The 27578-nt window shown below is 43.2% G+C and overlaps 1 protein-coding gene across 1 annotated transcript in view; it reads left to right on the plus strand.

The window, feature by feature from the left end:
• LOC309477975 (DNA repair protein RAD50-like) overlaps positions 1-27578 on the plus strand; it is a 93171-nt gene that overhangs the window by 15780 nt on the left and 49813 nt on the right. The window contains exons 3-12 of the mRNA XM_082141516.1: positions 3707-3790; positions 3986-4128; positions 17804-17989; positions 19454-19658; positions 20983-21111; positions 22295-22460; positions 22914-23107; positions 23480-23686; positions 24665-24847; positions 26235-26392. Coding sequence (XP_081997642.1) covers positions 3707-3790; positions 3986-4128; positions 17804-17989; positions 19454-19658; positions 20983-21111; positions 22295-22460; positions 22914-23107; positions 23480-23686; positions 24665-24847; positions 26235-26392 — 1655 coding nt within the window. The remainder of the gene's footprint in view (positions 1-3706; positions 3791-3985; positions 4129-17803; positions 17990-19453; positions 19659-20982; positions 21112-22294; positions 22461-22913; positions 23108-23479; positions 23687-24664; positions 24848-26234; positions 26393-27578) is intronic.

Raw genomic sequence — 27578 nt, forward strand, 5'->3', positions numbered from 1 at the left:
GTTCTTGAGTTTGGCAAACGCAGCCTCAGCTGCGTCTGACCACCTGAACGTAGTTTTGGGGGAGGTCAAGGCGGTCAGAGGTGCGGCTAGTTGGCCGAAGTTGCGAATAAATCGCCGATAGAAGTTGGCGAATCCCAAAAACCGCTGCAGGGCCTTGCAGGAATCTGGGATTGGCCACTCTACCACAGCCTTAACTTTGTCAGGATCCATACGCATACCTTCAGCCGACACGATGTGTCCCAGAAAAGGAACCGACTGTGCATGGAAAACGCATTTCTCCGCCTTGACAAAAAGCCCATTCTCTAGCAATCTTTGAAGCACTCGTCGGACATGTTGCACATGCTCCTGGAGAGACGAAGAAAAAATCAATATGTCATCCAGGTAAACATATATGAATTGATCGATCATGTCTCGCAACACATCATTGACGAGCGCCTGGAAGACTGCGGGACTATTGGACAGGCCAAACGGCATAACCAAATATTCAAAGTGCCCCCTAGAGGTGTTAAAAGCAGTCTTCCATTCATCCCCCTTCCTGATGCGGACCAAATGATAAGCGTTACGTAAGTCCAATTTTGTGAAGAGTGATGCTCCCTGCAACCTCTCGAAGGCTGAAGACATCAATGGCAAAGGATAAGTGTTCTTCACCGTGATGTTATTCAGCCCTCGGTAATCAATGCAAGGTCGCAGAGAACCATCCTTCTTCCCCACAAAAAAGAACCCCGCCCCCGCAGGAGAAGAGGAAGGTCGGATGAACCCGGTTGCTAGAGAATCAGAAATATATTTCTCCATAGCCTCTCTCTCAGGAACCGAGAGTGAATAAATCTTGCCTTTAGGCGGAGACTTACCTGGCAGTAAATCTATTGCACAGTCATAGGGACGATGTGGAGGGAGAGAAGCAGCCCTTGACTTACTGAACACTTCCCTCAGGTCACGGTACTCTACGGGCACGTTTGACAAATCCACTGCTTCCTCCTGCAACACAGGGACAGAAACAACAGAACAAGCAGACACTAGACACGAATTATGACACTCAGTGCTCCAAGCCGAAATAGTTTTTAGTTTCCAGTCAATGCGGGGATTGTGTAAACTTAGCCAGGGGTGTCCTAAAACAATGGGTGTGAGATGGGAGTCCATGATGTAAAATGAAATGGTTTCTGCGTGATTCCCAGATGTGATGAGTGTGAGACTCTCGGTAACTTGGGAGATGGCTGGTAGTGATTGTCCGTTTAATGCATTGACAGTGATTTTCTGAGGGAGTGTTTGGAGAGGAACTGTAATGCAAAACGGTGATCCATAAAGTTACCTTCGGCTCCAGAGTCTATAAGTGCATTGCAGTGGTGATCGTGAGTTGACCATCTCAGTCTTACCGGGAGGAGGGTGGAAGTGGATGAGGTCTTCTCTGCGGAGATCCCACCCGATAGTAGCCTCATACTTACTATCGGGCTGGGCCTTTTACTGGACAGCTATGAGCGAAATGTCCGGCACCACCACAGTATAGACAAAGGTCCTGGGATCTCCGCCTTTCTTTCTCCTCCCGGGAAAGCCGAGCTCGCCCTATCTGCATGGGCTTGGGATCGTGGGGACCGAACGCGTCCATGCCGCTGGACTGCTGGTGTTCCACGCTGCTGCGGATTCTGTTGAGTGACGTACGTTGGCCGATCCGAGACAAACGAGCGTCCACCCTCAGGGCCAGATCCATGAGAGCGTTAAGAGACGAGGGTAGGTCCAGGGCGTAGATCTCTCTTTGGACGCGTTCGGCCAGCCCATGCAGGAACAGGTCCCACTGCGCCTCCTCGTTCCAGCGACACTCGGCCGCCAGGGTCTTGAACTCAATGGAATAGTCCGAGACGGAGCGATCTCCCTGGCGCAGATCTGCCAGAACCCTGGCAGCCTCTCTTCCCACGACGGCACGATCATAGACCCTCCGCATCTCCGCCGAGAGTGCCTGGAACGAGGAGCAGCACTGGTCTTGATTCTCCCAGACCGCCGTTCCCCAAAGCGCCGCTCTCCCCGTTAGTAGCGTTAACACGAATGCCACTTTCGATTCCTCCTTCTCGAAGGTCTTAGGCTGTAGGGAGAAATGCATGCTGCAACGTGTTAAAAACGGGCGGCAGTAGTTGGGCTCACCAGAGTATGACTCGGGGGTCGGAAGTCTGGGTTCTGATTGGGAGAGCGGCACAGCTGGTGTGGGGGGAACGACCGGTGGGTCTGGGGGTGCTGGCGCAGTGGGAGGTTGAAGTTGATGGAATCGCTGGGTGAGCTCGGACACCTGCGAGACAAGAGCCTGAATTGCTCGTCCAGTCTCCCCCTGGCTGCGTTCTTGTGCATCCATCCGGCTGATGCACACTTGAATGAAATCCTCTAACGAGGCCGAAGAACCACCCGCTGCTTCCATGGATTGGTCCATCCGTTCTGTCATGATAGATTACTGGAAGCAAATGCGGGTGAAAACAGTGTTTATTTTGAACAGCAAACTCAAAGGTAATATCTTTAAAGAGTCAATGAAGTCGAATCTCTCAGGGGGGAGCAGCAATCAGGCTCTCTCGCAGGGACTTCGATGGTCAGGTGAAGTGGTGCTCAGATGAGGTGAATCGGTGGTGATATCCCGTGCGCGGTGCTCGATGCAGTGAACCAGAGAAGACAATGCCACAGACAAGACAGGATCCGGTAGACTCGGCACGACACACTCAACGGGACTGCAAACAACGGATGGACACTGGAATGGAGAGATGAGTGAGTATTTATGGAGAGTGGGAATTGATAGCAGCTGGAGCGGGGAGTGAGTGTGATTGATATCAGCTGGAGCACTGAACAACCACGCGAGCGGGACAACGCCCACTCACGCACACTCACAGACATGAAAACAAACAGTGACACGCGACACAGAGGAAACAGTGCATAACTCAACCGTGACACATGTACTTACTATAGGGTTAGGGTAGGTTTAGGATTTGGTTGAGGGTTAAGTGCATGTAATTATGCATAATTTACTCTTATTACTATGGTAAGTACATGTAACCTATGTAACAAGGACACTGTAAAATAAAGTGTGGTCCCACTTTACATTAAGTGGCCCTAATACCTGTGAACGTACATGGTAACTACATGTGTACATAGTATGTAACTACAGTGTAATTACAAACTGGTACATAGTATCTACAGCTATAATGTTTGTGTAACTCCTACTGTAGTCACATTCAAATCCAGACTCAAAACACATCTGTTTAACTATGCATTTACTGAATGAGCACTGTACAAATGTTCGTCCGACTGTTTGTACTGTTTTTTTTATTTTTATTTTTTCTAAACTGTTTTAATTATTCTTATTTCTTTTTATTATTTTAATTTCTTCTATGTAAAGCACTTTGAATTGCCATTGTGTATGAAATGTGCTATATAAATAAACTTGCCTTGCCTTGCCTTGCCTTGCCTAACTACATATGTAACGAACCACAGAATCGTATGTGTAAGTACACATGTGTAACAGGAATTATGTAACTACAATTTTGTAGTAAAAAAAAAACAAAACAAAAAAAAACTACATTTGTAGTTTCTACAAATATAAAGTGTGTGAACATTCGCCGGTTCCCACCTCCTTCTTCCCATAGCAATATACCTTGTTACAGCGTTTTTAGAGTAACCCTTTCGCCATGGGGCGCAGGAATAAGGTGGCTATTAACTATTTCTTTTTATGAATTTCCAGACCATCATTGAGTGTCTCAAATACATCACTTCAGGAGACTTTCCACCAGGAAGTAAAGGAAACGCCTTTGTCCATGATCCCAAAGTAGGTCCTTGACAGGAGTAATTCAAGTAAACAAATATAAGCTGTTATAGAAATGTTCTCAATTACACATATTTTTGCTTGTCTTATTCAACTTTTTCAAACTTGCAAACACTGTTTCGTATTGTCAATGCAAGAGCTGGGCAGTATGACACTTAGTTTTTAAAGAGTTTTATAGATAATGTTGGTCTATTGTAGGATGTTCATGAAACGGATGTACAGGCCCGGATCAGACTCCAGTTTAGAGATGTGAATGGCGATGCTTTGGTAGTCCAGAAGTCTATGCAAAGTACACAGAAGGGAAAGAAAACTGAGTTCAAATTCCTTGAGGGTTTCATCAAGTAAGTTGTCTTTTACTAGTCTCTTATGCTCACCAAGGCTTCATTTATTTGAGCAAAAATTCAGTAAAAATTGCAATACTGTAAAAATATTATGTTCCCATTCAGTCAGTCACGTTTGACGTTACGATGATACTGATGTAATGGGGTCTCGCCTGGGAGACCGATCACCTCCAAGTGGTAACAAAACGAGCCAATGGACATTGGCCAGTGAGATTTGCATGCCGAATCACACCCACCAAGACAATACGGGTATAAATAGGACCGGTATACTCAATTCATACAGTGGTTGTCAAGCGATCGCTCATTTCTAGATCACCTTCACAGAAGAGTGCAAATTTTCTAAAGAAAATGAAGAGAGCAAAACAGCAATTTGCATTGCTATTAGGAGTTCTACACCAAAAACAGCAATTGTTATTGCTACTGTTTGCTTTCCTTTCAGCTCGTCGTTGGTTCTACTCGGCTGGTGTGAAGGCGCATTTCAGCTGTGTGTGCGTTCAGCGCGCTGGGCACAGACAGCGCAGCATTCGTCCCTAGGCGCTTCAGGTAAAAGAGCTGTATCCCTAAAAGAGCAGCACGAGCGGTCAGCGTCTTTTTCAAGATGTCTTTCTGTCCGTGTGTTTCTGGGTGTGGTCGTTTGCTGAGAGAGCATTCGTGGATGGTGAGTCCATGTTAGCGCTGTGGTCGTGACTCTCCTTCTTTAATACAGAGGGTCGAGTCCCCTCTGCTGATACCCAGCCCCCCACCACTTTTCATAGTAGAGCCGCGGGTCTGGTTAGCACTCTGGAAGCGTTTCCCCTCATTTCCCAGGCCTGCCTCTTTGGCGACACTGTTCGAGGACTTTGCCAAGCAGTTCTCGGCAGTCCAGAAGCAGACGGAGGCCATAAAGCAGACGGAGGCCATAAAGCATGACTCTGCCACCAATCCAACGCGGGCTGACCCCCAGCCAGCTCGTTGCCAAAGGGTTTTCCCCTGCGGCTACACCGGCTCCGGGAAGACCGGAGGCATCCCATCCGCCCGAGCCACCTGCAGGAAGGCGACGCAGCCCATCCAGGGCGCTAAATCCTCGAAGAAGCAAACATCAAAGCGGCCCTGAGACGGGTGGCCCTGAGATGGAAGGAGCTGCTCGATTCCAAGAGACGGTAATGGCACCGCTCCTTCTCACGGCTCGGTGGAAATTCCTGCTACTCCGGGACGCTGTGCTTCCAGGTGTTGGATAGTTTTTTTCTTTCTTCAAAGCAGACCACGAGACGTTGGGATCACGTTCAAACAGAAGAATTTCTTTATTTGAGCGCGGCTGCGGTTCGTCCAACAAAATCTAACGTACATAAATTTATATGGTGTCTTATAGGCATTTTAGGAGGAGGGACTTTTGAAGGTGGAGACAAATTCAAACAAAGCATGTAAATGAGTATACAGGTTAAGGAACCGGCAGTCTCAATTTAATCAGCATACCTATTCAAATGCTGATACTGGCCAGGAACTCCAGTTCCAAGGGCCATCCCAGAGCCATTAAAGACAAAGGTGAAAGTCTCCCCTACAGCTAATCCAATCAACCTAGGTGAGAATCTCAGTGATCTGACTCATTTAAAACACAATAGAGATTGCAACTTTGCTGACATCTTAACCTTAAAAGCTAAAATCAGTATTCTTCACCGTGATGTTATGTAAGGAAGCATATCTGAAATAGATTCTTAAATTTGTAACCCTTCACAGGATTGTGCCCCATTGCTCCTCGCTGTGCCAAGCACAGTATACAGTTATTCCTATAAGTAACAGTATTCCTTGCCCTGCTCTGGCTCTGAATGTTGCTGCATGGCAAGCATGTACTGGTCCGAATGGACATCACTTTGACCGTAGCGTACATCAACCATCAGCGTGGTCTACGCTCCCGTTGCATGTTGCAACTCGTCCGCCATCTCCTCCTCTAGAGTCAGTTCAGGTCGCTGTGCGCCATTTATATTCCGGGTAAGCTCAATCGTGTGGCAGGTGCGCTCCACGACAGCTCTCCCGGGAAGACTAGCAAGAGTAACACCTTCTGTCCTGGCTGGAACTGCCGTAGTCTTGTTTGCTGATCATACCACCGCTTCTGTGCCTGTTGTTTCACCTGGAGGTTTTCTTTCATTTGGTCCCAGGTACTACTCTAGATGGTCTCTCATCTCCAACACATACTGCACAATGCCTTTCTCCTCAGTCTTGGCTAGAGGACTCTACACCCAGCTCTTTCACAGCAGGTCCAGCAGTCCTTGCAATTGCCAACTGTAGAGGAGCTCAAACAGTGAGAAACCTGTCGTAGCTTGAGGAACTTCTCTGTAAGCGAAGAAAACAAAAAGTAGCCACCTGTCCTAATCTTGTCCCGTGTCTGCCACAAACTTCCACAGCATATTCTTGAGGGTTTGCTTAAACCTTTCCGTCTGTCTGTCTGTCTGTGGGGGGTATGGGCTTGTTCTGATGGTGGTGATGCCCAACTGTTGGTTCAGTTGCCCCATGAGCCATGGCGTAAAGTTAGTGCCTTAGTCCGTCAATATCTCGTTTGGTAATTCTAACCTGGAGAAGAGTTGAACAAGGCAATGGACGTTTTTTTGTGTGGTGACAGTGCGGAGTGGGAAAGCCTCTGGATACCTCCTTTGCGTTGTCACTGATTACCAAGGTATACTTGTGACCTGCACTGCTTTTATCCAATGGCCCCACAATGTCCATGGCGATCTGCCTGAAAGGTTCAGAAATCACAGGGAGAGGTTGCAAGGGTGCTCTGCTCTGCCGGGTCACAGCACTGGTTTTCTGACATGTGGTGCATGTGTTGCAGTGTGTCAGTACATCAGTATATAATGTTGGCCAGTGAAAACGTGAGCTGATGCGTGCATATGTCTTTTGTTGGTCTTGATCAGTGTTTCCCAAACTTATTTCAGTCACGGCACCCTTTGAAAATTTTCAACAATTTGTGGCACACTACACTAGTGTTGTCACGATACTACTTTGATACGATACCTTGAAATATATATCGATTTTCAACGCCTACTGTCATATATTTTTATATCTGTTTTTTATTTATTTTTTTATTTTATTTTTTATCCATTGAAGGAATCAGTAATATAATCACTTTATATGATGACATATTTGATAAGGCTTTTATTCATATATAAACATTGCTCAATTACCATTGCAAATCTCACTTAAATGTTTGCTCACTCAGTGTATTTGTGTTTTATGGCTTATTTTTAATATATGTTTTTTATATGTTTTATAATGTAATAATTTCACAGTTAAGCTCCAAATTAATGTAGAAACAACAAAGACAGTATATTTTAAATCATTGTTTTATGGCATATTTTTATGAATAAAGGCCAGTATCACTGATACCAATACTGCTACTGATGTCTTCAATTATTTTTTTTCTCCAATTTTAAACATTAATTATCGCCATTCAACACTACAGTATAATTGAAAGCTATCAAATTTTAACATTATTAGGCTCCAAAAAATATAAAAACTTTTAATTTAAGTCAACTTAAAACAATCTTCACATAAGCCCATAATAAATGTCATATTTACCTGTGCCCATCCTTACAGGTAGGGCTATTTTTATTAGCAATTTTACAATTTTAAAAACACGGCACCCCATCTCTCAACACGGGGCACCCCGGTTGGGAAACGCTGGCCTAGATGACCAGCCCATGGAACTGTGTGTGCTAAGTGCAAGACAAGTTGATGACAACAAGTACAACAAGACAGGTCACACCATTGGCTTGCAAATACAACACATTATTCAATGGCTTATACCTCTCATTACACAGACTTGGATAGTTTAGCAGAAGCAGCTTTTTCAAACAAAGGTTTTAAAGTCTCATAATTTCTTTGTAACTCCGCAATATTCCCTGGTACCTGCCAGCCACTAACATCGATACCCTCTACAGAAGCATCAGAGGCTGGTGTACTGAGGTAGTTCTCAAGCCTTCTTTGTTGGCGTGACTTTTCGGGGACTTGGTCCCGCCCTGCAACAGACTACCATCAAGATCTGACAGTGGCTGAAGACCTGCCCTGGCCTGCAACCAAATAATGGCAGGACATGACACTTTCACAGGGGTTACAGTGGCAACATTTTCAGAGACTTTTATCAGTGGCTTGTAAAAGTTCATTTAACACTTTCAATTCTTGTCCTGGAATTATGTCTGTAGGCAAACTGTCTACTATAGCAACATTCAACAGGTACATTTTACAGTTGGTAGTCAACCAGAATAATACTTTTACCGGCGCCATTCCCGCTGGGATTATATTGGGGATGTGTATTTGCTGCATTTTACCACTAAGTGGCGCTATAATCACAGACTTTGAAAAGTGTCAGTTTATTGTCTCTTATGCGTAATCTGCCGCGGTTCATTGAGAGCTGTGATAGCAGGTAAATTCAAGTGAAACGACTTCATAACAACAATACTGAAATTACAGTGCAAATTTAGAACTGAAACAAATGTAGGCTTCTATTATTGCATTAAATTTAAGCAAAGTAGGCTAAACATTAGAGAATTGCCCTGCACCCCCACGATAAAGCCACTGAACTGCCCCTCCAAACCCTCCATAGGCTATCTGAGAGGAGATGAGCGTCTGAGACCAAGAGAAATCGCTATTCAGAGTTAAATCGTTATTCTAGAAATTTGCTTTATTAAAGTGTTGATGATGAATGAATTAAATAATTTAGGCTACATGCAGTGATATTTATGTCATAAAAGTTTATTTACTAAATGCTTCATTATTTCAATAATTGAAGAATTAAAACGCTACTTCGGTTTAGGCCAGATTTTTCCAAGCAAAACTAAATACAAACTTCAAACTCATGTTCATTTGTTGTCATGAACAAAATATTCTTGACAAAATCTTTGGATCCTTACAACCAGTGTGCGAACTGTGAATAAATGTCACGTGAAATAAGGACAGAAGATGCAAGTGCAAGAAAAAGGTTTATTGAATGACACGTAGTCAGAGATCTGAAGCACACAGTTGATGGTCCCTGGTAGCGCAGGATGGCAGATGGGCAACCCGGATCCCGTGGTGTGAACTGGTGAGCAGAATCCTTGAACAAAGCTGACGGAACATCCAAACGAGTCCACAAAGTGAAGAGACGAAACAGGATCCTCAGACGACGACAGGCAGAACGAACTCGAGGGAAACACCACACCGGGAACCAGGACACCAACGAAGACCAACTACACAGGAGATAATCCCACAACGATCTGACAAACACAAGACGGAAACAATGAGCTTATATAAGGATCGCTGATCAGAATCAGCTGGCGCTGATGACAATCAGCGGCTGATCAGCGACCACGCCCACACACACACACACAACACAAACACGAGAAGGAGTCAGTGAATTCATGAACCGTGACATTACCCCTCCCCCTAGGAGCGCCTCCTGGCGCTCCCAGGAGGACCTACCTGTTGATTGTAATCATCAATAAGGGAGTGATCCAGAATGTCTCTAGCAGGAACCCAACTTCTCTCCTCAGGACCGTAACCTTCCCAGTCCACCAGATACTGAAATCCGCGTCCCCTCCTTCTCGAGTCCAGAATACGGTTTACCGAATATGTAGGTTCCCCATCTACGAGTCGCGGCGGTGGGGGAACCGGGACTGGCGGATTAAGATGAGAACGAAAAACAGGCTTTAATTTGGAGACATGAAAGGCGGGATGAATTCTCCTGTACGCTGGAGGAAGTTTGAGGCGGACTGTCACCGGACTAATGATCTTGGTGACAGTGAATGGGCCAATGAATTTAGGAGCAAGTTTATTAGAGACGGAGCGGAGTGGAATATTTCTAGTAGAAAGCCACACTTTTTGACCCACGACGTATACGGGAGGCCTAGACCGGTGGCGATCGGCTTTGGCCTTGGTGCGTGCCCTCACCTGGAGCAGAGTCTCACGGGCTCTGGTCCATGTGCGGCAGCACCTCTGGACGAAAGCGTGAGCGGAGGGGACCGCGACTTCGGATTCCAGGCTAGAAAAAACTGGTGGCTGGTACCCTAAGCTACACTGAAACGGAGATAGGCCCGTGGATGACACTGGTAACGAGTTATGGGCGTACTCCACCAATGACAATTGCTGACTCCAGGAGGAAGGATTCTTGGACACCAAACACCGCAACATTCTCTCAAGATCTTGGTTGGCTCTCTCGGTTTGCCCATTGCTTTGGGGATGGTAACCCGAAGACAGACTGACAGTCGCACCCAGTAATCTACAAAATTCCTGCCAAAATTTGGACACAAATTGGGACCCTCTGTCAGAAACCACATCCGTCGGGAGGCCATGTAACCGAAAGACGTGATCTATGACAGCCACCGCTGTCTCCTTGGCTGAAGGTAATTTGGGCAAGGGGATGAAATGAGCCGCCTTCGAGAACCGGTCCACTACGGTCAAAACGACCGTCTTACCCTGGGAGGGTGGGAGGGCGGTTATAAAATCTAGCGCAATATGGGACCAGGGTCTCGAAGGGACAGACAGCGGTTGGAGTAGTCCCTCTGGGGGTCGATTGGAAGTCTTACCAGTGGCACAAACCGAGCAAGCCAAAACAAAACTCCGAATGTCACGAGCCATTAACGGCCACCAGAATCGTTGCTTGACCAAAAAGCTGGTGCGATTAACACCTGGATGACATGCTACACTGGAACAGTGACCCCATCGAATAACGTCGGACCGAACCCCCTCTGGCACAAATAAACGACTCGGTGGGCAACCGGGCGGAGGCATTACCCCTTCTAAGGCCGTCTTGACCTTCGATTCGACCTCCCATGTGAGTGTGGAGATAACTACTTTCTCAGGTAAAATACACTCGGGAGTCACCGGGCGTTCGGATGGATCAAAAATACGAGATAAAGAGTCGGGTTTGATGTTTTTGGAACCCGGGCGGTACGATAGAACAAAGTCAAAACGTCCGAAAAAAAGTGCCCATCGAGCCTGCCTGGAGTTGAGTCTTTTGGCAGATCTAATATATTCCAGGTTCTTATGATCGGTCCAAACGATAAAAGGTACCCCCGACCCCTCTAACCAATGGCGCCACTCCTCCAGTGCTAACTTGACTGCCAACAACTCTCTGTTACCAATGTCATAGTTACGCTCGGCAGGAGATAAACGATGGGACAAAAACGCGCAAGGGTGCATCTTGTCATCTGAGGAAGAACGTTGGGATAGAACTGCACCTACCCCCACCTCTGACGCGTCGACCTCCACCACGAACTGACGTGAAGGATCAGGGGCAACCAGGATGGGAGCAGAACTGAAGCGGCTCTTGTGGTTAGCGAATACAGCCTCGGCTGTATCGGACCACCTGAACGTCGTTCTGGGGGAGGTCAAGGCAGTCAGAGGTGCGGCTAGTTGGCTGAAATTGCGAATAAAACGCCGATAGAAATTGGCAAACCCCAGAAACCTCTGTAGGGCCTTACGGGAATCTGGACTTGGCCAATCCATCACAGCCTTAACCTTGTCAGGGTCCATGCGTATTCCCTCAGATGAGATGATGTAGCCTAAGAAAGGAACAGACTGTGCATGAAAAGCGCATTTCTCCGCCTTGACAAAAAGCCCATTCTCTAGCAACCTCTGAAGCACTCGTCTGACGTGCTGAACGTGTTCCTGGAGAGAATATGAAAAAATCAATATGTCATCCAGGTAAACATATATGAACTGGTCAACCATATCTCTCAGCACGTCATTGACGAGTGCCTGGAAAACTGCTGGGGAGTTGGACAGCCCGAAGGGCATGACCAAATATTCAAAATGGCCCCTGGGGGTGTTAAAAGCAGTTTTCCATTCATCCCCCTTCCTGATGCGAACCAAATGATATGCATTGCGTAAGTCCAACTTTGTGAAGACAGAGGCTCCCTGCAACCGCTCGAAGGCTGAAGACATCAACGGCAAAGGATAAGTATTCTTTACCGTGATGTTGTTCAACCCTCGGTAATCAATACACGGTCGCAGAGATCCATCCTTCTTTCCAACAAAGAAGAACCCCGCCCCCGCCGGAGAAGAGGAAGGGCGAATGAATTCAGAGGCTAAAGAATCAGAAATGTATTTCTCCATGGCCTCCCTCTCTGGAACAGAAAGAGAGTATAACTTGCCCTTAGGCGGAGACGTACCTGGTATAAGATCTATAGCACAGTCATAGGGACGATGCGGAGGAAGAGAAGCAGCCCGAGACTTACTGAACACTTCCTTCAGGTCGAGGTACTCCGCGGGCACGTTAGACAAATTCACTGATTCCTCCTGCAAAACAGAACTAGACACCGAAGAACAAGCAGACATTAAACAAGACGCATAACACTTAGTGCTCCACGCAGACACAGAATTGTGGCCCCAGTCAACCCTGGGATTGTGCTCGGTGAGCCAGGGATGACCGAGGACCACCGGAGCAAGAGGAGAGTCCAGGAGTAGGAATGACAGTGTCTCTGTGTGGTTGCCTGAGGTGATGAGTGTCAAAGCATCCGTGGTGAATGAAATGTCAGGTAGTTCTTGTCCGTTGAGTGCATTAACAGAAATCGGGTTGGTGAGGGGTATGATGGGAATCTGCAGCTTACGTGCTAGTGACAAGTCCATGAAATTTCCCTCGGCCCCAGAGTCCAGAAGTGCATGACCGTTGTAATGCCGGGTTGCCCATTGCAGTCTCACCGGGAGGAGAGTGGAGGAGGTCTTGTTGGTGGAGATCCCGCCCGACAGTAGCCTCCTGCTTACTGCCGAGCTCGATCTTTTACGGGGCAGGTGTTGATGAAATGACCAGTACCACCGCAGTAAAGGCACAAGCCCCGGGATCTCCGTCGTTCTCTCTCCTCCCGGGAGAGCCGAGCTCTACCCACCTGCATGGGCTCGTGATCGAAGGTGGGGCTGACCGTATCGCTGCCACTGGCTCGAGGTGCTGGAAAGGTCTCTGGAACCAAGGTCCTGCGGAAATGTTGATCCACTCTCTGCAGTCGAGCGTCCACCCGCAGGGCCAACTCGATAAGTCCGTTAAGATCCTTAGGAAGATCCAGGGCGTAAATTTCTCCCTGGATACGGTCAGCCAGCCCATGCAGGAATCTGTCCCACTGCGCCTCCTCGTTCCAGTTACACTCCGCGGCGAGAGTACGGAACTCGATCGAGTAATCGGTAACCGATAGGGCTCCTTGGCGAAGATCAGCTAGTTGACGTGCAGCTTCTCTTCCGGCCACCGCTCGATCAAATACCCTCCTCATCTCGGCCGCGAGTGACTGGAACGAGGAACAGCATGGATCCTTATTTTCCCACACCGCCGTCCCCCACTGGGATGCACGTCCAGACAGAAGAGTGAGAACTAGAGCCACCTTGGCTTCCTCTGAAGCAAAAGTCTGCGGTTGCAGATCAAAAAACAGAGAACACTTGGTTAGAAATGCTCTACACAGTTGTGGTTCACCATTGTACCTCTCAGGTGCAGGTAGTCTAGGCTCCGGTGGATGGTTTATCTGCGGCGGAGGGGGCGGTGTTGGCGGTGTGGGCGGCGCAGTGGGGGGCGTAAGATCTTGAATACGCTGGGTGAGCTCGGATACCTGCGCTACCAAGGCTTGAACCGCGCGTCCAGTCAGGTTCAAGTTCTCCTCCTGCTGGTCCATCCTCGTAGCGCTCCTGGACAGGAATTCAGCCAGGCCAGAGTCTCTTGCTGCATCCATCGGGTCAGATCGTTCTGTCACGTGAAATAAGGACAGAAGATGCAAGTGCAAGAAAAAGGTTTATTGAATGACACGTAGTCAGAGATCTGAAGCACACAGTTGATGGTCCCTGGTAGCGCAGGATGGCAGATGGGCAACCCGGATCCCGTGGTGTGAACTGGTGAGCAGAATCCTTGAACAAAGCTGACGGAACATCCAAACGAGTCCACAAAGTGAAGAGACGAAACAGGATCCTCAGACGACGACAGGCAGAACGAACTCGAGGGAAACACCACACCGGGAACCAGGACACCAACGAAGACCAACTACACAGGAGATAATCCCACAACGATCTGACAAACACAAGACGGAAACAATGAGCTTATATAAGGATCGCTGATCAGAATCAGCTGGCGCTGATGACAATCAGCGGCTGATCAGCGACCACGCCCACACACACACACACAACACAAACACGAGAAGGAGTCAGTGAATTCATGAACCGTGACAATAAAGCAGAGGGCGGATATTATCAAATAAATCTCGAACCACAGTGGGATATTTTGTGCTGCTGTTAAACTAAATAACATTTATAGGATAATTATGAACTTAGATGAAACAATATCGCAACATTTCGACAAAGAAATTATTTGATCTGTTTTTACATTTTAATTCAGCGCAATTTACATTTCATTAGAGCAAGATTTTCACTCTTGCCTTTTCCTTTCCTCATTGGGAAGCGCTCATACACATGATAGCTAAACATATTTGAATAGATCCTCTGTGCTTCTCGTTGGTTTCATACATAATCGAGAATATTTGTTCACATTTAAAGCTTTAGACATGTTTCTTATCGTGACTGAGCTGAGGCAAGTGGCCTAGTTTCGGTTTATTTTTGTGACGTACAGTTCCCGGAGACAGAGACGACAGAAAACGTTTTGTCGTTAGCCTATTGTGAGTGTATACATGAATAAAAGTAGACCTTTTACAGTTTAACTCAGAATGACTCTTATCTTATCTTATTGACCAAAAAATCACGGAGTGTATTAAGTTCTTTTAGCTGTTATGAGAAAAATTAATCCAAGTGAACGCGCCGCCGCGTCTGTCGAGCGCTAATTCAACATGCCAGAATAAAACCCGATTTTAGAACAATGCGTAGCGCCACTCGCCCTGGTGTGCCAAATAACTCAATTATAAACTTCAATATTTCATTCAAACAATATCAAAATGCTTGGTGACATTTTGAAAAGCCATGCATGCATTAAGGCCACTGCAACCAGGTAACTGAAACACTGTTATCACTCAATACAGGAGCAGAAGCGCTGGTTCTGATTTTATTGTTTGTCTTTTAAACGTGCATGTTGCATATCTTTATTTTATATTTTTTATATGGTCTATTGGTGAAGTAGCATTAATTACTATTGAGGGAAATCCCCGTCCCCCCTGGCAAATCGCATCTTAAATATTCTTTCCCCCCTGTTGGCTGTGGGCTTTTGCATTGTCTGACAGTTCAGCACGACCCCTCTCAGCCCCAAAGTGTGTGCAAACAGTACCTTTAGATTGTAAAGTGTGTGGACCTCCGCCAATGAGCATTCATTTATTCCTGAGCCAGCTTAGCCGCCGCCAGTCCTGAAGTTGGCTCATGCTCCCTTACCCAGGTGCGAGCATCATACGGAAGCAACCGGAGTAGCTGCTTAAGAATAATGGCCTCACCTCCTCCTTGGAATGCTCTCCCAGTCGTACCCATCGCTAATACAGGTTATTTAGGTGATGGTAAGTCTCGGATGGCGATTCTCTAGCTGGAACAGTAGGTGTTGGAACCTCTGCCGGTAGGTTTCTGATGAGATGTTAAATTTCTTCAGAAACGCCTCCTTCAGATCAACATACACCTCTGCCAGCTCCTCATCCATCACAAGGTACACCTCCAATGCTTGCCTGGTCAGTAATGAAACCAGATGATAGCTCCACTCCTCCTCAGGCCACCTCCAGGTCTTGGCCAGATGCTCAAACCGCCGAAGATAATTCTCAATGTCTTCCCCCTGCTGGAAGATTGACATCTTTGGTTCTGTTTTGTTTATGCATCGGCTCTCTCAGCAATGGAACACTTGGGGAGTCTCTGGCGTGTGCTGTTCTGCGTTGTGTGAATACCCTCTGTGTAGCTGGTGTTGGTAGCTCCATTCACAAGCTCTCATTGTCGGACAACGTCTCAGCAGGACGAGTCGACTGCCGGATAGACTCGCATAGAGCCCGGAGCTCCTTTATATATCTCTCCTCTCTCTGCTGTTGTACGTCTAGGAACTGACGCATTAGGGAAACCATTCCCTCACCAGCTGTAGCGTCTGGAGTCATTGGCTCAGTCCGTAGTGACCTGGACTTTCTCGAGGTATCAGGAAGCCCTGCCATCACTTCCTCTTCCTCTGCCGAATTCCAAGCCACATTCTCCATCGTCGCCTTCTTCATCTGTGACCGCAACCCAGCCCTGGGTTTTCTGCCTTTTGGCGCTTTTTTGCGAGTTGCCATCCCACCGCTGCCACCACTTTGGGGGGAAGGGAAAAAGTAACTGGAGTCCGTGAGGATAAAAAAAAAAAAAAACATGGCTTACTCACACAGCACTCCTATGCAGGGTGTAATTTATTTACAGTGCCAATGAGTAAGACAGTCCACAGTGAAGTATATTTGTACATGTGTGCACAAACCCCCCCAAAAAAAGAAAAAAAAAAAGAAAAGAAAAAAGAAACTAAAACTCTATCCACAACGTATCTACAGTTCACAAAGATTTGAGGCTTTGGGTACCACTGTTACACTCTTGCAGTTGATTGTGAGTCTGGCCCGACTTTTTATAGGCCAGACTTCGCCCTCTCTGGCATCACTCATTAACAGGTAAGTATGGTAAGTTGTATACCTTTTACATTATCAACACTTAAAAACATTCATCAATCAACATTAAACAATAATTCTCACCTGTAATTATCAAATATATATATTCATCACCATTAATAACACAGAAACACGTAAATATCAAACACATAATTCACATATAATCCCCCTATTCACAACCGTAACGTCATAAGCAGACGCTCTTTGACTGCTCTGTTTGGCCGACGCAGTGTTTACCTGCCGAAAGACCGACTACTCCCAGACAACAAACAAACAAACGAACGAAGACACAAGGACAAAACACAAGACACGGATAATGTGTGTTTGTGTGTTTGTGTGTTTGTGTGTGTGTGTGTGTGTGTGTGTGTGTGTGTGTGTGTGTGTGTGAAATGATCGGTATGAGACTAGGCTGAAGGGAAATGTGGTGCAGAGAAATGTCCGTGAGCCATCGGTCTGGCGTGAGGAGTGCAGTCTGGAGTGAATTGATTTGCGCAGACATAAATGAATTTAGGTATATTTTGCGGCACATAGGAGAAAATGAAGACTCTTACGCTCACTCTTACATCCAACAACAGAACACCGGGATTGCTTACAAGACACTGTCACTAGAGCTGCTCGAGCGCAGAGGAAATGGCGGATAGCGTACAACTCGCTGAGGGCGGAAACTATGGTAATGCAGGACTGTCAGTCAGCGGCCATGGGCGGGGCCTGAGCAGTATGATGTCACACTGCTCAGAGAATCAAAACGGCATATCTAATGAGACTGCTTTGAATTAATGGGGATTAAAGTAAAAGGAGATGGTGGATTTTTATCATTGTAGGGTGATTGTGTTCACACACTGCCAATACACATTAATGTTCAAATACCATGTAAAAGTGGATTTTGCATAATACTGTAGGTGCCCTATAATATTCATGAGGTGAGACATTGCTATTAAAGGATAAGCACCCAGCACTTCGCCCACACATCGCACCAGAACCGTTTTTGGAACTTAAACGTAGGAATTTCGCACGGTTCCGGTATTTTTAAAAAAACACTTCCGGTTCGCGGTTCCCAACCCTTTACTCCCACTTGGCCCATGAAAAGTGTAAATTATGTTCCCTGTTTGAAGGACTTGTTTTCTTGTTGGATGTTAATACATCTTGACCTCTCTTGATGTCAGGCACAGAGAGAAAGAGATCCAGAGCTCTAAATGTGCTGAACTAGACCGTGAGATGATCTCATCCCTGGGCGTCTCCAAAGCTGTCATCAGCCATGTCATCTTCTGCCACCAAGAGGAGTCCAACTGGCCTCTCAGTGAAGGGAAAGCCCTCAAGCAGAAGTTTGATGAGATTTTCTCTGCCACAAGGTATTTTTATCTGGACAATGGCTTTGTCACTGGAGCTTCATTCATTAAAAGGGTCATATTGTACTTTTTATTATTGTTCTTTTTTTTTTGTTTTTTTGTCTGAGGTCCACATATGACTCTTTGGTAAAATATGTTTTAGTTTTTCATTTTACATCCTCTCTCTGAAACTTAGAATTGGGCGATCCCCTTCACAAATGCTTAATGGGCAACAGCACTGAATGCCTTTAATTTTTGTCTAGTAATTTTTATAGCAATAATGCTTTTGGAGTGTGAAGGATGTTTTCAGTCAGTTTATGAGTTCATCAAGTTATTTTATCTCAAAAGATCTAGGAAAAGGTATTCTTGCTGCATAGATATATCATCCCCATAACAGCATTCAAATGAAGTTTTAATCATTAATATGTAAAAAAAATAAAAAAAATAAATATATATATATATCTCCATCCTGTTCTCCGTTATAAGATTTCTAGCACAGGCTGTCAGGTTTAGATTTTTTATCTGTTGGTATTTGATCGAATCCGTGATGCCATGTATCTGAACAAGATGTCCAGGACCTCTGGCAGAAAATTAGGCCCACAGCATTAAAGATACAGCAGAGTATTTCATTTTACACATGGGGTACTTTTTTATCCCTGTGTGCACCAAACCCATCTTAAGTGTTTGCTGCCGAAAAAGCTAATGTTTTTGTTTCATCTGACCATCTGGACATCTTGTTCAGATACATGGCATCACGGATTCGATCAAATACCAACAGATAAAAAATCTAAACCTGACAGCCTGTGCTAGAAATCTTATAACGGAGAACAGGATGGAGAGATTCTGTATGGAGGAATGGTCTCTGATCTCTTGTCAGGTGTTCTCCAAACTCATCAGGCATTATAGGAGAAAACTCAGAGCTGTTATCTTGGAAAAAAGAGGTTGCAAAAAGTATTTAATAAAAGGGGGCAAACAATTGTTCCCAACGTGTTTTGGAGAAAAACATTTATTTCATAATGTGATTTTCCCAACACTTTCAATTATTTTACTTCAATGAAAGGTTAGATTTTTATTTTTTTTTACAGCCATATTTACCAAGGGGGCAAACACTTTTTCACACCACTATATATATATATATATATATATATAACCTACAAGAAAACATCATCCCATTCCAAATTCTTTTTAGAAGTTTGATATGTGTATATAATAATTTATTTTCCCCTTTTCCCCTTCATTTAATGCATATTATTACCCTATAAATGACTGTTGTGTATTATCTACACAATATATGTTTTGTAAATACTGTAAATTCTCAACAATCATGCTAGAAAAGCTTTGAGTCTATGGGTCTAATTCTGTATAAATGAGTGTCTATTTAAACAGACTTTTTTGCATATTGGCTTGTTGTCCTGTGGTGTCATTTACTCATATTAAGCTGGCATTACAAATGAATGGCCGAAAATAACCAAAACCTTTTGCTTAAAGGTACATTACGGTATTGGAGACCCTGAAGAAGTTGAGACAGAAGCAGGCCCAGACTGTTATTCTCTGCAGTACGGACCTCAAGTACCTAAAACAGTACAAAGATAAAGCCCTAGAGATTAGAGAGCTGCTGTCCACTAAAGAGGCTCAGCTTTCTTCATCCAAAGAGAATGTCCAACGCATCGAGAATCAGATTGACCCACTGAAGGCGAGACACCAAGAATTTGTTGGCTGATCCGGTTTTCTTTTTATTTTCTGTGGGATTTTAGAATAGAGGTTTTCCATTTTTGAGATCTGTGGGAATTAATTGTTTTGGATAATGAATATTTAAAATTCTATTTAATAGAGGCAGGTGTATGGGTGGGCCGGTAGACATGATTAATCAGTACAAATTTTGGACTATCGTCTCTATCGCAGTTACACGCTCACGTGACGTTGCTGTGCGGCATGGTCACGAAAACGTATCATTTGCATGCGTTTTCAAGCATTGGCCTTGAATGGTTAAATACACAAACTTTTATGTCAAAACATTCATTTATGTCTTAAGTGAAAGTAAACAGCTGAGAAAGAAAACACATGTGTAACAGTATATTGGGTCAGGGTATTCGGTCTTAAAGTGCCTTATATTCCTGCTGTCTGTCTTTCATGATTATCAAACTACAAAAGAGAGAAAATCTCTCCCTGACTAAATCACTTTTGTACATTTAATTAGAAGAAATGTATGTTTAACTTCCCCATTGAAGACTATAGTGTTTTTTGTTTTGTTTTTTACATTTGATTATACAGTTTATGTAGCATTTCTTATTTATTTGTTCTTTTGCATTTTTTATTTTTTATTTATTTAAAATTTTGGTCATATTTCTTGGAAATTGGTTTCTTAATCTTATTTTATCGCTGACTTGTTTACATGTCTTCGAGCTTGAGTTTTTATTTTATTTTATTTTTTTAAGCCTAGTATTCGTTTTTTGTAACAAGAATTATGACATTTCTATGGTATCAACATTTTTGATATCATAACCTAATTTAAAGCAAAATGATATATATGGTGATATATATCGTTATCATGAAATAAATTACTTGTATCGTGATATAAGATTTTATTCATATCGTTGTTGTCATTGGCAGCAAATTCATCCCAAAAATATATGTTTTACATGTATGTATTTACATAAACATGTAATAATGTGTATTTTTAAATAATCCAGTCATTTAAATTCTTTATTAATAAAAAGGTAATCAAGATTAATACTTTTTTTATTTTTTTATTTGATACTTGTTATTTACTTATACCTATTATTTTGATACCAAACTAAAAGATAAAATTGATTCTAAATTATTGATAAGTCTGACATCAGTGCAAAAACAGAAGCTTCACATTATGATCAGTTGAGTTAAAAACAAAAGATAGATGAGCCCCACTGTAAAATAGTCCAAATGTGTGCTTGTGACTGCACATCAGTTGAATTTTAGCCCATACACTAATGCAGTCATGTGATGTATATTCACTAAACACACTTTCCCCATATTTTCAGAACCGACTGTATGACATAGACAGCAGCCTCAGCAAAATAATGAAGTTGGATAATGACATCAAAGCTCTGGACAGCAGGAAGCAACAGATGGAGGATGATAACCGGGAACTAGAGGAAAAGATGGAGCAGGTAACCCACGTTTTATTTTTTTAATTTTTTTTTATATCAGTCATCAGTTATGAAGCTTTCACTGCTTCTCAGTATTAGTCATAAATGCCAGATAAGGATCATGCGAAAGCAGAGGAAGTGTTTTGCATAGAAAACATGTACAGGATGTTCAGTAATTTATGGTTTTGGTATTTTAACTGCTGCTGTTTTTCATCTGATGTTGGAATGGGGGGTTTGCGTTTGCTTGCTTATCTTTGTCATTTGTTTTATATTGTTTGAAAATAAAAGAGGTCCATCCACTAAGTTTTCTTACTAAAAGCCATAACATTTTCTTCATTTACCTAAGGGTTCTTCTGGACCACTGGGGATCCAAATAAACTCTTAATGTTATACTATGTGTTTGTTCTCAACAGTGCTCCCATTGAAGTCACATTAGTGTTGATGCTTTGGTTCACTGGTAGTCAAGTTAAGTCTCCTTTATTTATAGAGCGCTTTTTACAATACAGTTTGTTATCAAAGCAGCTTTACAGAGATAACAGGAAAATAGTGCAGCAAAGTTTGTTTCCAGAAGAAAACAGCGTCACAGTCCAGCTTAAGTAAGCTCAGTGATGTTTCATTTTTGGTGTAAAAAAAAAAGTTAGTAATTTAGTTAATTTATATATATACATTTCTCCAGACTCAAGACATGTTTAATATTGATGGGTGTCTCTCTGTTTTATTACAATTTAAAAAGTAACCTTTGGGGAGAGAAAGAGGGGAGGAATAGATCGAGACATGACTCAGGTTGAACTCAAATCTGTCACTTGGGGACATTTAATTTAATATTCAACAATATTATTGATCTGTCTGCATTGACACCATTATCTGAGAACTGAAGTGAGCTGGATGACATCACTGTTTTCTCCAGAGCTATATATGGGCTATATCATGTCTCGATTTATTCCTCCCCTCTTTCTCTCCCCAAAGGTTACTTTTAAAATTGTAATGAAACAGAGAGACAACCATCAATATTAAACATGTCTTGAGTCTGGAGAAATGTAGAGTTGTCAGCATTACAATGAAACGTAATACCATGTTTTCAAAACATATCACCTAAAGAGAGCATGTACGGAAAGAAAAACGAAGGGCCTAAGACAGAGCCTTGCAGCACACCGTGTGTTCATTCCTTGGGGCGCCTTGACTCTGTGTTGTGCTGTGTTTTTAGGTGTTTCAGGGCTCAGATGATGAGCTGCAGGACATGTATCAGAACCACCAGCAGACTGTCAAAGAGAAGGAACGGAGACTTACGGAGTGCCAGCGCGAGTTAGAACGGGCCGGCCGAGAGTGCAAGAGGATGGACCGCATCAAAAATGACTTGCTAGTTGAGCAAGGTAGTCGTTTGCTCCTTTGCTATTCATTTATTGTTGTGTGGTGGTGGTGGAAATGTGTTCTCTATATATGATCAAATGGTTGTTTCGTTGATTGTAGTATTTAAAAGAGTCAATAGAAGAATAGTGACGTCCTTAAGTTCTTATATAAAGTGCTCTCGTCTCGAGCTTTTGGCGTTAAACACATATATATTTTTTTCTCCCACTTTGTGGCCTTCATCATTTATCCTCTTTTTAAATTGAAATTACTACTACTGCAAAGTTACTTCACTTAAGAAATTTTGATTTTATAGATTAGTTATTCCAGTCCTAAAGTACACTATACTTGTAGACATGCACTAATAACTAGGCTAATACTTTCACATCGAGTGATTTTGCTCAAAATGCATTTTTAGCAGGAAAAAAGTTTATTCTTTCTCAGAGCTGTTCATCATCATTGTTTCTGTTCATTTGAAGGCCGTCTGCAGCTGGAGGCAGATAGACACACACAAAACATTAAAAAGAGGGACACCCAGGTGAAGAGTTTAGCGTCTTCCCTGGAGTTGGAGGGCTATGATCGGACTCCTCTTAACGAAAGACAACTCCAGAGCTTCCACAGACAAGTCAAAGAGAGACTGGACCAGGACACTGAAGCCCTCAACCAAACTATGGTAGATAATTGAACTGCAGGACATCATTTACCACCCAGTTCACGCTCTTTTGTGTGTGTGTATGTATGTACAGTATATATATATATATATATATATATATATATACTGTATATATATATATATATATATATATATATTGCATTGCCAATTTTTATACACTTTATGAAGTGTTGTATCCAATATAGAGACATATGTAATGTTTGGGTAACACTTTAATTATATTATTTTTGTATTATTCAATGCTTAACAGAAAATTATTAAATAAAATTAATTCAGATATTTATAAATATCCTGAAACTTCATATATTTTCAAAAGTTCAATATTAGTATTGTTGCATGTTGCCATTTTTAATAATAATTTCTTGTTTTCAGCAAGATATGCAGGAGAAAGAGGCACAGAAGCAGCAAAGCATCGAGGATCTCCGTGACAAGAAGACCGGTCTAGAGAGCACCGTTGAGCTGAAGAGAGACATACAGGCCAAGAAACAACAGGAACTGAAGAACATCAAGTGTGATCTCCAAAAACTGGAGGGCTCCTCTAGCAGACTGCAGGAGCTGGACACTGAGCTTCAGAAAGCGGTTAGATCTGCACTACACCACTAAACTTGCTTTAAGCATTAAGCCCAGAGTATACTTCGCTTTTTTTAACGCGTGCGCTAGCATATGCGTATAGTCGAACTCGTAGCCTTTCAAAATATACTCCATTTGATAGCATGCAGACGGTCGACACATGCGCTCTAGAAAGTTTCATCTATGTCCAGTGTTTGCCCTATTTTTCTCCAGAAGTTATGACTGATAAAAATTTCTTTTAAAATAAAGTTGCGGCTCTCTCATAACACCCCTCACACAAACGCTTGTCAATGTATGTTTGTTGTTGTTGCAGTCTTCAGTATGTTGTTGTTGTTCCGTCTCTTTTAGTTTCGTTTTCTACTGTGAAACAACAGCCGGGCCAGTGTTGCCACCTTATGGAACAACTGAGTAGTGCAAAACAAATTCAGTCCGCTTGTGCGACCTGCCCATACAAAACGTATTTCATTTGTCAATGTTCTGTTGGTTTCCACCAACTGAACCTTTAACTAAAATGACTTTGGAAAACATTTATGTATATAGCGCGTTCATGTCAGCTAACAGCTTGCACCAGCTCAATCCCTCTTTTGGGGTAAAAAACTACTTTGAGGTTTACTGAAGGCACACAGTGAAAAAATAGCGATGAAAAGACACAGACACAGTCATTTTTGCAGCTGACCTTATTGCATACATATGTAGGAGTTTCCCTTTCAGATGTAAAATTTATGTGAGAAGTGTATTTAAATAAATTATACAACGTAATCTACTAAGATCTGCGGTATTCAATTTACTGGTATTTGCGACATTATTTTTAATGTCAGTCAGGATTACAGTCTCACGCTAATTTGCCCTGTTTAATAAATCTGGCCTAAAATCTGAAAATAAATTGTAGAAAGAAAACAATACTAACACCGCAACCAACAAAACTACCATCATTGACACCCTGCATTGCTTTTGTATGTGTTTTTCTTAATGTATGTGTGTTTATAGGAGCTTGAGCTTGATAATGCCACGCAGGCCTGTACTGTGGACAGTCTGAAGGCAGAAGTAATCGATCTACAGAAGGAGAAAACTGAACTGGATCAGGCCCAGCGCAGACTGGACCAGGAGATGGAACTGCTCAACACACACACCAGGGCACATGCAGAGATGGACATGCTCAAGAAGACCAAGGTGAACACACACATCATTCTCGCCCGCAGCCATATCACCTGTAGCCCAAGACTGGTTTCCCCACTGAAGCTGAGCAGGGTTGAGTCTGTCAGTACCTGGATGGGAGACTCCTGGGAAAACTAGGTTGAGGCCAGTAGGGGGCGCTGCTCACCCTGTGGTCTGTGTGGGTCCTAATGTCCCACTATAGTGATGGGGACACTATACTGTCAAAAAAAGCACGTCCTTCAGATGAGACGTTAAACCGAAGTCCAGACTCTCTCCAGTTGTGGTTGAGGAGAGACCGTATGTACAGTATTGTAGTAGTACATTAGAAAAGCGCTTTATAAATGCTTCATCCATCCATTGTGATAACACCTTTATGCCAAATTCTGAAACAAATGTAGCAAACAAACAAAACAAATGTCTTTGGACAATAAAGCGGTGCAGAGATGACATCAGAATTCTGCTAATAATCTCGAGATACCACAATATATCCTACAAAATGTGTTAAGTTCTAGATGTGTTTGAGTTTGCCAGCACAATGTTTGCAGTAGATAACTGTAACACTAGATGTCAGTACAGTCTTTCTGCAGTTTCCTGACCGCCTAATATCCTCCAGTCTTTTATAAACACTTCAGTTTGTCATTTTTACATCACAAAAAATTTACTATTTATAACAATAGTGTACATTGTACACTATTACAATTGTACATTGTGTTAAATTTCAGTTTCAACAAAAAAAGTTTAACTGATGCCTATTAAAATGACAACTAATGCTAGGTTTATTTTAAAATGTTTGATGGGGCATCAAAATAATTTATAACATTCCATGCTGCCTAAAGCAAGATATGATTGGAAATCTGAATTTAAAAATGAATGGTCAATCAAACACATCATCTTTTACAAACATTGGTCATCCATTTCTTACTATGATAATTTTTCAGATTAATTTCTTTAATTGAATAGATTGCTTTTAAATAATTATTTATTAAGGTCATGTGCAATCTATAAAATAGTTCCTTCAGAAATTATGTTTTCATACTCTTTTTAAAAAGCAAGCGTCTTTTAGCAATGACAATATATGCTACTATTTATGTTTTAGAAGTTTGCAGATTTTTATATACAGTATATGGATGAACCAAATTATTCCCATTATTACATTTATCAAAATGTGCTGAATCAGAGCAAACTGTGAGATATTAACTGGACGTCATTAGGCCAAAAGGCATTCTTTCTAGGCAGTTATGGCAGTATACAGAATATACAGCACAGTAATGTCTGGATAGTGTGATCTATATACTTCTAATATAGCAGTTTTATGATCAGTGCTTATGCCAGACAGAGGCTTGCAAAGAGACAGCTTTATCCAACTACAAAATAAATAGTTTATCTCTGCTTCGGATTCCAGATGGAGAAAGAAGAGCAAGTGAGGAAGATCAAGTCGAGACACAATGAAGAGCTGGTGTCTCTGCTAGGACACTTTCCAAGCAAGAGCGAGCTGGCAGACTGGATCCACTCCAAAACCAGAGAGATCAACTCCACCAGAGAACGGCTCAGCAAAATGAAGTCTGTCGCACTTTGATTTGTTTTTCCGCAAACGTTTATTATAATAAGCTAGAGAATGCCATAAATGATGATATTCAGTGTGAGGGCCTATAATGTTTCATGCCGTTCTAATCATAATTGAAATGTCTACGTGATGAGCGACATACACACATGCATTGACACTGATCATGTAACAGAAAATACTGGCCTTTGTACAACCACCCACATACTTAAATCTTATACATATTTGGTTTCGATTTCTGGGTGCCTGAGGAACAGGTCATCTTCAGGTCAGTGGAACATGCAGTGTAGTTTTCAAATGGTGACCTTCACACATACTTCCGGTGGCGCTGCACGGCTGGCGACACGGACTCATGCTGCCTGCTGCTGACATTCTTAAAGTATTGAGAGGACAATATACTTGCTTGCTTGTTTGTTGACATTTTTCAAGTTTGGCTATTTTTAAAATGGCGATACTCATATGTCTTTTTACTGGGTTGTTTATCGCGCACCTGGTGTCAGTATGTTACCCGCACACAACGGCATCCAGGAGGAGCAATGAACAGACACTAACATACACAAGAGAGGATCTGCTTCTGTACCGTTCAATTGATTACAATTTACCTGTGGACCTTCCGGATTGCCTGAAAGCAAGGGCGGAAAGCAAACGCCGGCGGAAAAGAGGGCACAGAGGCGGTGTCAGACAGCGTCTTCGACGACGAGGATGCAGACCACCGTTACCTGCAATAATCCTGAGCAACGTTAGATCTTTACAACAGAAGATAGAAGAACTACGCATCAAAGCTAAAGTATGCTTTGAGTACCGGGATGCAGGTCTTCTGGTGCTTACTGAAACTTGGCTTCGCCCAGAGATGCCCAGCTCGTTGATAGAGGTACAAGGTTTTTCTATTATTCGGGCAGATAGATCTGCCTCCTCGGGAAAGAGCAGAGGCGGTGGTATCTGTGTGTTCGTAAATGACCGCTGGTGTAGCCATACGACAGTTAAATCCACGGTCTGTAATCTGGACATTGAACTCTTATGTTTAAGTTTGAGACCTTTTTATTTACCCAGAGAGTTTGGGAATATTCTGATCTGTGTTGTGTATGTCCCTCCCTCGGGCAAAGCAGCTAACGCTGTGAGCATCATAAGAGACTGTATTCAAGTCCAACTTCAACATACACCAGGAGCGCCTGTTTTTATTCTTGG

Source organism: Leuciscus leuciscus (genome assembly GCF_965113295.1).
Source record: "Leuciscus leuciscus genome assembly, chromosome: 16".
Classification (NCBI taxonomy): domain Eukaryota; kingdom Metazoa; phylum Chordata; class Actinopteri; order Cypriniformes; family Leuciscidae; genus Leuciscus; species Leuciscus leuciscus.